The sequence below is a fragment of the Entelurus aequoreus genome, linkage group LG03 (assembly GCF_033978785.1).
Source record: "Entelurus aequoreus isolate RoL-2023_Sb linkage group LG03, RoL_Eaeq_v1.1, whole genome shotgun sequence".
NCBI lineage: Eukaryota > Metazoa > Chordata > Actinopteri > Syngnathiformes > Syngnathidae > Entelurus > Entelurus aequoreus.
The window spans coordinates 55,415,691-55,428,708 of NC_084733.1; the positions used below are offsets into that span (position 1 = coordinate 55,415,691).

General features: G+C 42.0%; 1 protein-coding gene across 1 annotated transcript in view; it reads left to right on the plus strand.

Annotated features, from left to right (window-relative positions):
* LOC133646639 (protein unc-79 homolog) overlaps positions 1–13,018 on the plus strand; it is a 116,881-nt gene that overhangs the window by 53,820 nt on the left and 50,043 nt on the right. Inside the window, exons 16-20 of the mRNA XM_062042220.1 lie at positions 2,542–2,665; positions 5,379–5,519; positions 12,080–12,295; positions 12,466–12,693; positions 12,836–12,977. Coding sequence (XP_061898204.1) covers positions 2,542–2,665; positions 5,379–5,519; positions 12,080–12,295; positions 12,466–12,693; positions 12,836–12,977 — 851 coding nt within the window. The remainder of the gene's footprint in view (positions 1–2,541; positions 2,666–5,378; positions 5,520–12,079; positions 12,296–12,465; positions 12,694–12,835; positions 12,978–13,018) is intronic.

The following is a 13,018-nucleotide window of genomic DNA, read 5'->3' on the forward strand; positions in this document are numbered from 1 at the left end:
TGGTATCAAGCGCCCAACTGTGTTGTTTTACTATGTTGTGAAACATGCAGCAGACATATTCCACATTTTCTGGGCATTCTAGAGGCAGACCTGCAGGGCAGTCACTATGGAACTCACTTACTGCAATGAAAGCACTGGCACTTACACCTGCGAGCGTGCGCTGGAATGTTTCAGACGCAAGAAATCACATATTGCAGGAAGTTTTTTTTTATTTAAAAAAAACGCCTGTATTGACACCAAAACACACCAATTGAATTGATTTTAATCAGCCCCTAAATCATTCAGCAGCTATCTAAATTTGAACATGATATTGCTGAATTATCGATATGTCTAATATATTTATTTTTGACAGTCCAAATATGTTGACAGCTATTTCTGCACAACTGCTAGTTTGCACACACAATTAAGATTTGCTAATTAAAGATGCAATATAGCTCCCACAGTACAGTTTTAGTCCTGATAAATCACAATGTGTGTGCTGAATATTGATATTTGCATTTTCTCCTCCCAGTATTGCATATACATTCAGTATTGCTAAATGGATTGCGGTCCTTATTTTGCTCTTTTAAAGTACCAGTAGAATGGAAAAACAAGTTGCCTCTATATTGAAGCTATTATCATACATATATGATTTATGACACCAAAAGACTTGCAACGTTTGCTAGTAAACAGATATGATCAAAATACTATCAATTTCACACAGATTCTCGAGCAATTTTTTAGAGTTAATGAGCAAACCAGTCACATGAGCCGTGACATAGCGTTGGGAACCACAGATCTCTTCCCCATCAAAAATGCTCATCAAGCAGACTTTGTGAGAGCCTTATATTTTTAAGCCTGAACACAAGGAAGATGAGCAATAAGTTTCAGCAGCCGAACTATATTGCTTTATTGTAAAACTATAGCATCCACAGCATTGCTAGGAGTTAAACATACAAACTAACCAAAATACTTAATAATAAAACAAACAATTACTGTACAATTTCCACTCCTGCTGAGATGCCGACCGATACGACGCTCACATAATTCCGTTTGGATGAAGATTCAATCGCAATCCTCAAGAAGGGTTAAAAAAAAGTAGCTGCAATGAGCGTCTTTTTGTATCTTTTTCGCCATCTCGCGGGTCGACCAGCCTGTCAGACCATGGCCATATTTGTCTACTACCAGGTGAGAGATGCATGAATTATAATCTAGAATTTACTTTTAGCAAGTTTGAGACATAACAGAAGCAGCCGCCGGCTCAATGTGTTCAACAATAGCAGCATTAGCTCACTGCTATGAAATAGCTAAACTAGGCCGTCTGTGGTAGCACTAATAATAACAATATCACTCATATTTGGTTAATTTTCATGGGATGACATGTAAATGAAGTATTGTTGGCGCTCTCTGGATTTATTTGCGCAATACAGGACCCTCGATCCGTTGGCTCAATTCTCAGCAATTTATTTACGATTTCGAATGCATAAAAAAAGCCCAATATACGGTATGTGTTTTTGTCTTACATAAGGATTGTGAATGATAGACAGCACATCTCGTTCCAATTTTTGCGTATTATCAGTGTGACTGATCTGATGATATGGTCAGAGTGCAAAAGCGTTCTTCAAGTGACATCATCCGACTCCGAAACTACGGAAGTTGCAGACAACATTCGGAGCGGAATATTCAAAATAGCCGACTGAATTTGTGGCATTTTGTGATGTTTCAATGGTATTTTGATATATTTTGCGGATTGTAAATACAATTGCATATGGTTTAATGTATACAATGAAACACAATTCAGCATGTGAAGTCAACTTGTTCTTCCATTACCCTGGTCCTTTAAGAGACGCAATCCTTTGCGCACCAGCTTGGCAGATCAGTTTTGCGTGCAATATCAAGTTTGCGCGGGTTTTAGTACCTGCAAACATTTTTGGTAGATCAGACCCTATGTTTTTAAGGTACAATCCAGGGGTCGGCAACCTTTACCATCAAAAGATAGATTTTTTCTCTTCTTCAACTAAAAAAAAGCCGGGAGCTCCGAAACAAAACACAAAGTTATATTTGAATTTTTGTATTTTAGAGGCCAACTAATATGTCCAGGCAAAATTTAACTATTGAGTCTAACACTCAAGAAGCCAATGTATTTCTCTTGAACAAACGTCTCTCCATGCACTGCACACAAACACTTCACTCCCCTTTATTTGCCTTACTTGCGCCCGTCCAGTCACCTACCAGGACATGTTCACTGCCTCACAGACAGTGGGGAATGATAAGAACTATTTTCCAAAATATGCATTTCCCACTTTTTCCGCATTTTGTCATAGATAACAGTGTGGTTCTGCAAGGCAATGCTCCTCAACATTCCCATTTAACCCCTTATTTTTAAACATGTTTACCATTTTTAGAATTATATTAGTCCATTCTGTTGACATATGCCCAACTGCCTTCCTTCTGCAAACTTGACTTTATTCCCATTCGAGTGCTGTGCTGTTATGCGATCAACCATTTCATGGATGTGCAGTAGTATAGCATAATTAACATCATTCTCCTCTGTTAATGCAGCAAGATGTTTGACATTGAGCTGTGCCCCCTTCCCTTCTCCATGGAAGAAATGTTTGGCTTCATCAGTTGCAGATTCTCTGGCTACCCAGCATCTGTGCAAGAGCAGGCTCTGCTCTGGTTGCATGTAAGCACAGACACACACACATGCATGCACACAGACACACACACACGCACACGCACACGCACACGCACGCACACACTTCCCCTTGACCATCCTGTGGTTCTGTCCACAGTGCGTGTGAATTGAACAGGTTGTCGCAGAGTGTCAAGTCTGGGCAGGAGCCTGCTGAATATGGATCTGGGTCACTGAATGAGACTGACACAGAGAGGAGAGATTTTTGGATTTCATCACATGTGCACTCAGAGCTTGCTGCCATGGATCATTTTCAAGTTTTCTGACACAACTGCAATGGAGAGATTGCAATCATTTAGCTTTCGTAAATAGGTCAGATTCAGATCATAGAGAAAAGTGCTGCTCCATCGTACGGCACTCTTATTACGTATTTATTTAAAATCAAAATAATGAAAAAAAGCTATGAAGTAATATATTTTTGAATTTGTACAGGTTTTGTATTGATGCTAATGTAGTTTGATTTTAAAACATCATTGGCAACACTAAATGGTCCTAGGGTGTGTGAATGTGAGTGGGAATTTTGTCTGTCTATCTGTGTGAGGTGGCGACTTGTCCAGGGTGTACCCCGCCTTCCACCTATGTGCAGCTGAGATAGGCTCCAGCACCCCCCGCGACCCCGAAAGGGACAAGCGGTAGAACATGGATGGATGGATATATAGTAGCAGACTAGAACAATGTAAAACAGGCTGTAATTTATCAAGGCCAACAGCTTATTTTTTTATTGGCTCTTGTCCCACTGCAAAACTAAAATTAATTCATGCTCACTGTAATGATTAGATATGATATTAGATATACAGAATAGTAGGAAGGGGATTCAAAAATACCCATTTTTTTCAATTTACCTCAAACACGAAACTTGACAAATTAGGGTGTGCACTGTCGCCACTAGACAGCAGTAGAGTGTTGAATATCCTGAAATGTGTTTTGTGGCAATTCTAATTCTGACCACAGTGTCAGTTGCTATTTAGAGTGGTGCTTTCCATCATTTTCAACAGACTGCATTGCAAAATTATTAACCCCCTACCTTTCGCTCACGCGAGATCCACCTAGGAATGGGTCCATATACTGTAAATCCCTTCCCAACTGTACACTAATTTGCCTTATCAACTATAGCACCATGCTAAGATGTCAATGTTTTGTTCCCTGTAATTTTTGGTAATTTCATTTTATTTTCATGAATGGAAATTGAAGAACAACAAATGTATGGTTTACTTAAATTTCACTTTAAAATACAAAAAAAGGAAATTAAAAAACAAAGCTTTCTTCGTTTTTGGTGTCAAAGAGCAATAACTCCCTCCCTCTGATTTTTCATTTTATAATGCATATAACACTAATTTTAACCCCTAATGAACAGAAATGGAAAAACTGAAAAATGTGACAAACAAGTTTTTTCATATTCTGCCACCAGAGCCATAAGTAGCAATTTAAAGACAGGATCGCAGATTAGCCTGTAAAAAAAAAATACTGTACTAAAGTGTTGTATCGTGCATTGGAAAATACGTTTTTGCCTCAACTTTCACGTGATATGTGCGTGGCGATTTCTCTAGATGTCAGTTCTTGTTGTGCAATGTCTAAAGTAATTGATGTGAAGGGCTCCATAGACATTTTAGCCAGAGGCTCAGGCATACGGTTAGCGTAGTAATAATCGTCGCTTTTATTTTGAAAATAAAAACTTACGGTGTCAGAAATATGAAAAAACTTCTGCTCTGTTTTTCCGTTTCTGTTTACTCGAATTACCATTTCTGTCAAATGAAATATAAAATGGAAATCTAACTATTTTTTAGATGCAGTTTCTGCTTTTCGACACCAAAAATTGATTTAGTTTTTGTATTTTAAAATGAAATTTTTGTTTTTCGATTTCCATTCATTCCATTTAAATTGAATGACCAAAACATATGCTGACCTAATATCGTAGCATATATTGATCTACACTGGATAGGTTTAACATATTTCCAGTAATGCACAAAAGATATCTTGTGGTCCCTTAGCACCCTATAATTGTTCAATATGTGGCCCTCGCTGCAAAATAAGTTTGGACACCCCTTCTATACACATACACATGCATGTGCCAAATGTATAATAGTTTATGTGGTGGCATGTGTGAGGTAAATACCGTAATTTCCGGACTATAAGCCGCACCTGACTATAAGCCGCACCAGCTAAATTTAGGGGAAAATACAGATTGCTCCATATATAAGCCGCACCCGACTATAAGCCGTAGGGTTTTGATGTGTAATTACCGTAGTATATAGGGGTTCCTGCTACCACGGAGGGGATTGTCGGGACAGAGATGACTGTTTGGGAACGCAAAGCGTCCCATTTATTAACAATAAATCTTTCAATCATTCAATCAAACTTTCACATCTTTGACATGGCGAACAGCATTCGTGCAGAGTACAAATAATACAACGGTGCAAATTAATACAAAGTGTTCGCCTGTACGTTATCAAAATAACCAGCCTACCGGTATATGAAAAGTCAGTCTTTAATCATTGTGTCATCGTCTTCCTCCTGCGTACTAAAACCACCGAAATCCTCTTCGTCGGTGTCGGAGAAGAACAGGCCGTAAATAAGCCGCACCGTTGTATAAGCCGCAGGGACCAGAACGAGAGGAAAAAGTAGCGGCTTATAGTCCGGAAATTACGGTAGAGGACTTAGTGCTGGCCTCTTTAAATGATACAATGTGTATTGTTTGGTCCTGTAGGTGCTATCAGAGCTGGATATCGTGGTGCCTGTCCAGCTGCTCATTGGGATGTTCTCGGATGGTGTGAACTCTTTGAAGGAGCTGGCCAATCAGAGAAAGTCACGTGTTTCCGATCTGACTGGCAACACCGGAGCTCGTCGGGTGAGGAAGACAAAGTGATATTTCTTTGCCATAACAAGACATTATTTATATATTTTACCGCTCATCGTTTCAACTCTTTATTCAAAAGTGTCCTCGTGTGATTGTATCACACAATTAGAAGGTCATTTAACAAAGGGCACAATGTAAATGTAAAACCTTGTCACATTTGAACTGTTGTTGGATTTGATCTTCCATTCACCGTGATGTGCTGGAAGTTGCCATGGTAACTCCCAAAGACTAAATATAGATCCCTTAATGGTCTTAATTTAACTTAACAGCAATGTACTGTACTCATTTACCGTCAGTGTTTTGTGCCTGGACATATCATGGTTTAGGCTTAGCTCTTTAAAGTTCAGTACCAGAGCATGTTGCATCATGATATTTATTTACAAAACACTGTACTAAGAAGTGACTGCATGATCCAACCACCTTTGTCACCAGCACCAACTGATGTAAGAACAGAGACACATGTACAACACAGTGATACCTCGGTTTTTGATAGCAATCCGTTCTAAAAGGTTAGACAAAGACCGAATTGTACGAAGACCAAAGCAAGTTTGCCCATTAGAAGTATGTAATGCAAATCCAATTGATCAAATCCACACAGCCAAAAATATGAACACAAAACACATGTTATAGGGAATATTTAGAGTTTTACATGCAGAAAACAAAGTGAAATACATATACCGTATTTTCGGGCTATAGAGCACATCTGTATTTAAGCTGCACCTGCCAAATTATAGAAGAAATAAATGTTTAAATATATTACCAGCACCGGACTATAAGCCACAGATACATACCGGCAACAAAGATTTTGTAAATGTTTATTTACAAATCCCAAAACCAGTAAAGTTGGCACATTGTGTTAATCGTAAATAAAAACTAAATACAATGATTTGCAAATCCTTTTTTAACCTATATTCAATTGAATAGACTGCAAAGACAAGATACTTAACGTTTGAACTGGAAATCGTTGTTATTTTTTGCAAATATTAGCTCATTTGGAATTTGATGCCTGCAACATGTTTAAAAAAAGCTGACACAAGTGACAAAAAATGACTGAGAACGTTGAGGAATGCTCATCAAACACTTATTTGGAACATCCCACAGGTGAACAGGCTAATTGGGAACAGGTGGGTGCCATGATTGGGTATAAAAACAGCTTCCATGAAATGCTCGGTCATTCACAAACAAGGATGTGGCGAGGGTCACCACTTTGTGAACAAATGCGTGAGCAAATTGTCTAACAGTTTAAGAACAACATTTCTCAACAAGGTATTGCAAGGAATTTAGGGATTTCACCATCTACGGTCCGTAATATCATCAAAAGGTTCAGAGAGTCTGGAAAAATCACTGCACATAAGCGATGATATTACAGACCTTCAGTCCCTCAGGCGGTGCTGCAACGAAAAGCGACATTAGTGTGTAAAGGATATCACCACATGGGCTCAGGAACACTTCAGAAAACCACTGTCAGTAACTACAGTTCTTCGCTACATCTGTAAGTGCAAGTTAAAACTCTACTATGCAAAGCCAAAGCCATTTATCAACTACACCCTGAAACGGCGCCGGCTTTGCTGGGCCCGAGCTCATCTAAGATAGACTGATGCAAAGTGGAAAAGTGTTCTGTGGTCTGACGAGTCCACATTTCAAGTTGTTTTTGGAAACTCTGGACGTTTTGTCCTCCGGACCAAAGAGGAAAAGAACCAAAAATTGGTCTCCTCAGTTCCCAAACGTTTACTGAATGTTGTTAAAAGGAAAGGCCAGGTAACACATTGGTAAAAATGCCGCTATGCCAACTTTTTTGCAATATGTGGCTGCCATTAAATTCTTAGTTAATGATTATTTGTAAAAAAAAAATTAAGTTTCTCAGTTCGAATATCTTGTCTTTGCAGTCTATTCAATTGAATATATGTTGAAAAGGATTTGCAAATCATTGTATTCTGTTTTTATTTACGAATTACACAACGTGCCAAATTCACTGGTTTTGGGTTTTGTACAAAATTATTATAAAAGCCCTGATCAAAACAAAACAGAAGTCATCATCATGGACCCACTAGCTGTGGAAGCTAGCTCTCTAATCAGCAGGGGCGTCACAATGTTTGAAGAAGAGGGGGGGGCTTAGCCCCTTGCAGGTTCCTGTGATGCTTGCGCGCTTTGAGTTACACAACAAACACAAAATACATCTGAATAGTTGAAAGTGGAAGTGTAAGAAAGCTTCAGTCCTCTTTAGTAAGCATGAGATGGCCCAAACACATGTTGCTTGGAGAAGCTAGCAGGCAACTTGCACCGGGGGTCCCCAAATTTGCCGTCCCCTCCAGTTTCTCATTATGCCCATTGAGTTTTTTCTTGCCCTGATGTGGGATCTGAGCCGAGGATGTCGTTGTAGCTTGTGCAGCCCTTTGAGACACTTGTGTTTAAGGCCTATAGAAACAATCTTTGATCAATTGATTGAAACAGGGAAACGTTGCACAGATGATAGCAGCGGAAACCAACTTGTTGACCTGAAAACAGAGGAGGTTCTGGTGGAAAGAAACTTTCTTGCCTCTAAAACGGGCTGGACGTCCACCCAAAGATATGTTGTCGTGCACAACCTCTTTGAGTCAGAATTTTTGCACTTGCAAGATGTTTTTGCTTACAACTTGTACTGTATTAGAATCACACAGCTAAGACTGAACAAATCGAAATGGTTAAAAAGCAATATGGTTAGTTTTCGGTAATTACTGTAATGATAATTTAAGGGATGTAGGAATGGGTGATATAGACGACCACAATAACGTGCCATTTATGATGAAAATGATAAAAGTGAAGATAAAAAACACCCATAGAACTCCACCTTTTTGACTGAGTCTATCAGTGCATCCAGTCTTCATAGCCCCCAAAACACTACTCTAAAATAACACTAAGGCTATTAAAATCAATTAAGTTTAAGGAGCACTCCTATACTGCAAAGCTGTAGTAGTGTGATCTGTTTATCATACGGTATGGAAGATATTTTTCTGTCAGCAATATTACAAACATTATTATTACCGGTATGAGTTTTATATAACACCGTGTATGGTGGGGATGGTGTTCTGCTGACCTCGACTGCGGATGTTGTGGATCGGTGGAGGGAATACTTCGAAAACCTCCTCAATCCTACCAGCACGTCTTCCTATGAGGAAGCAGGGCCTGGGGAATCTGTGGTGGGCTCTCCTATTTCTGGGGCTGAGGTTGCCGAGGTAGTTAAAAAGCTCCTCGGTGGCAGGGCCCCAGGGGTGGATGAGATCCGCCCGGAGTTCCTTAAGGCTCTGGATGTTGTGGGGCTGTCTTTTTTTGACAAGACTCTGCAACATCGCGTGCGGGGGCGGTACCTCTGGATTGGCAGACCGGGGTGGTGGTTCCTCTCTTTAAGAAGGGGAACCGGAGGGTGTGTTCCAACTATCGTGGGATCACACTCCTCAGCCTTCCCGGTAAGGTCTATACAGGTGTACTGGAGAGGAGGCTACGCCGGATAGTCGAACCTCGGATTCAGGAGGAACAGTGTGGTTTTCGTCCTGGTCGTGGAACTGTGGACTAGCTCTATACTCTCGGCAGGGTCCTTGAGGGTGCATGGGAGTTTGCCCAACCAGTCTACATGTGTTTTGTGGACTTGGAGAAGGCATTCGACCGTGTCCCTCGGGAAGTCCTGTGGGGAGTGCTCAGAGAGTATGGGGTAACGGACTGTCTTATTGTGGCGGTCCGCTCCCTGTATAATCAGTGTCAGAGCTTGGTCCGCATTGCCGGCAGTAAGTCGGACCCGTTTCCAGTGAGGGTTGGACTCCGCCAAGGCTGCCCTTTGTCACTGATTCTGTTCATAACCTTTATGGACAGAATTTCTAGGCGCAGTCAGGGCGTTGAGGGTATCTGGTTTGGTGGGTGCAGGATTAGGTCTCTGCTATTTGCAGATGATGTGGTCCTGATGGCTTCATCTGGCTAAGATCTTCAGCTCTCACTGGATCGGTTCGCAGCTGAGTGTGAAGCGCCTGGGATGGGAATCAGCACCTCCAAGTCCGAGTCCATGGTTCTCGCCCGGAAAAGGGTGGAGTGCCATCTCCGGGTTGGGGAGGAGATCTTGCCCCAAGTGGAGGAGTTCAAGTACCTCGGAGTCTTGTTCACGAGTGAGGGAAGAGTGTATCGTGAGATCGACAGGCGGATCTGTGCGGCGTGTTCAGTAATGCGGACGCTGTATCGATCCGTTGTGGTGAAGAAGGAGCTGAGCCGGAAGGCAAAGCTCTCGATTTACCGGTCGATCTACGTTCCCATCCTCACCTATGGTCATAAGCTTTGGGTCATGACCGAAAGGACAAGATCACGGGTACAAGCAGCCGAAATTAGTTTCCTCCGCCGGGTGGCGGGGCTCTCCCTTAGAGATAGGGTGAGAAGCTCTGTCATCCGGGAGGAGCTCAAACTAAAGCCGCTGCTCCTCCACATCGAGAGGAGCCAGATGAAGTGGTTCGGGCATCTGGTCAGGATGCCACCCGAACGCCTCCCTAGGGAGGTGTTTCGGGCACGTCCGACTGGTAGGAGGCCACGGGGAAGACCCAGGACACGTTGGGAAGACTATCTCTCCCGGCTGGCCTGGGAACGCCTCGGGATCCCCCGGGAGGAGCTGGACGAAGTGGCTGGGGAGAGGGAAGTCTGGGCTTCCCTGCTTAGGCTGCTGCCCCCGCGACCCGACCTCGGATAAGCGGAAAAAGATGGATGGATGGATGGATGGATGGATGGAGTTTTATATTACAAATCAATCAGATAGTGTTATGATGCGACTTCAGTGGGAACTCTCCCGCGCTCTGGTCGTATAATGGTGAATAATGATGACGCTTACTATAAGTGTATTCATTATTTACTGAAATAGACGGATAAAAAATTAATACTTGTCAAATTAGCAGAAACAGGTGACAATAATGTTTTAGGAACTGACGTCAATCAATGTTCCACCACTGATCTTGCCCACTGTCTGCTCTGATTTGCTAATCAGAGCAGACATCGAGGCAAAACTGCAAGAGACATCTTCTTTCATAATAGTTTCTGTGGTTCAGAAAATGTTGACTTTGACTCCACAGAATCCTTGAAATTGCCACAAATGTGCCAGTACTGAGACGACTAAAATTGAAACATTTTTACTTTGAGTTTACTTCCGTAAACACTGCAGGGCACATGACTATGGTCTACCTCGACCTTGCTAAGGAAATAGTGAAAATGTGGACTGGATTTTCAGTATAGTAATGCAGGCGTTACTGATGGAATGGATTGGATTGGATAATGAGCGCTGACAAAGGGTCTTCAAATGATTTATAATTATAATGAATAATGACAGGTTATATTATTATTTATTTATACTCATATTCCTGCATATTTCTATTGTAGTTTTCTGCATTTTTTATTATAAAAGAAAGAAAGAAAGAACAAATTAATCACACCAAATTATTTAGGGGGCTTAAGAAAAATATATATAGGCCTAACGACGCCGATGCTCATCAGCTAAACAGAATCAATAACGCCACGGTGACGTTTTGGTGTGTTTACAAAACTGAAACAATACAAAAAGAATGCCATTGTAAGTTAATAATACTAACACAGACACTTGTTAACGCGTTAGCATATTTGCTAATACTAACGACGCAAGCTTGATTACATTACGATAGCACCTACAAATATGCATGAAAACACTACAGACATCACACATGGGACGGTTTAGTAAGTATGAATTGTTTCATTTCAGTTATATTGTAAAACTTACAAACATTGCTTGGAGTGATGAATGAAGAATCCTTTGAAACAACGCTATGGACAAATAATTCCGGTTTAAGGAACGAAACAGGAAGTACATTTTGAAACCGCAGCACCTGCAGTGAGCAAACTCATCCAAAAGATGGCAATAACACACCTTCTTGGTGTCTGTAGAGAGAAGATTTTTTTATTGACATGACTAAAGGAGACAGTCATGGTTTTGTTCATCGTTCTGAGTGTGTTGTATGAAGAAAAAACACTCACAAATAATGCAGACAAATAAACCACTCTGTTTATATGGCATCCCACCTCGAAAAGAACCAATGACCATTCTTCACAGAGACTGATTCCTTGTTTGGGCACACAATTACGCACAATGACACAAGGACAAATTGACTAATTTGTTATACGCAATGTTTGGCGGTAACATGGCCGAGATGGTGTAAAAAACTGGGGACAACTTTTATCAGATATTTAACCTATTCAGTGGCCTAGTGGTTAGAGTGTCCGCCCTGAGATCGGTAGGTTGTGAGTTCAAACCCCGGCCGAGTCATACCAAAGACTATAAAAATGGGACCCATTACCTCCCTGCTTGGCGCTCAGTATCAAGGGTTGGAATTGGGGGTTAAATCACCAAAAATGATTCCCGGGTGCGGCCACCGCTGCTGCTCACTGCTCCCTAGTGTGTGTGTGACAATCATTGGTACTTTAACTTAAACTTAACTTTTGTTGAAAACGCATTATACGACAAGAGGGGCTTCGGAAAAGGTATGTCAAGAGTCATAGAGTGATGGTTTCTCTCCATGCAGGTGAGTGTGGTGTCAGATCCAGGGCGTCGTGGCCAGCACAACACCCTCAGCCCCTTCCCAAGTCCATTCAGGAGCCCGTTCCGCAGTCCACTACGCTGCAGTCCGTTTAAAAACTTGGGCCATGCAACAGGCCACTGTGCCTTAGATTTAGACTGTGAGGACGACGACATGAACCTTGGCTGCTTCATCCTCATGTTCGACCTCATCTTAAAACAGGTGAGCTTGTTAGGTTGAGTGCAGGAGTGTAACTCGGTATAGTTCTTACTCATGTGGGGACAGGTGCAACAAAGCAGGGTCAATAATACCCACAGGTGGGATCTTGAGATTTGTGCGTCATGCTCCACTTCTTGTCTTTCTAACGGTCGTCTTCTTGCCCCCTGTCCCAGATGGAGCTGCAGGATGATGGCGTGATGCTCGGCCTCGACACCAGCCATGGGAAAGATATCGTGGGGATTATAAACAATGTTTTCCAGGCCCCGTGGGGGGGTTCGCACACCTGCCGGAAGGATGAAAAGGCCCTGGAGTGCAGCCTTTGCCAATCCAGCATCCTGTGTTACCAGCTGGGCTGCGAGCTCTTGGAGAGGCTGACCCCCCGGGAGGAGATTCGCCTGGTGGTAAGAGATGCAGCATGCACTTTATACCACTGAATGTTAATGAACCTTGTGTGCTTGCCAGATAAAGCTTTATATAGCCTGCCATGTCCCAAACCACAGTGCCCACATGTGACAGGCATATTTGCACTCATTTTCTGTGCAGGAACCGACAGATAGTTTAGAGGAAACCTTACTAGTGCCTCAGACAGATTTTTCCCACGGGGCGGAGAACGGAAGCGAGGAAGGAGACAACCCGGGGGTAGCACACACTGACAATCCCAGCAACCACTCTCTTGATGATGCACGTAAGTGTCAGCTCCATACAACATGTTGTCACAGTACAATC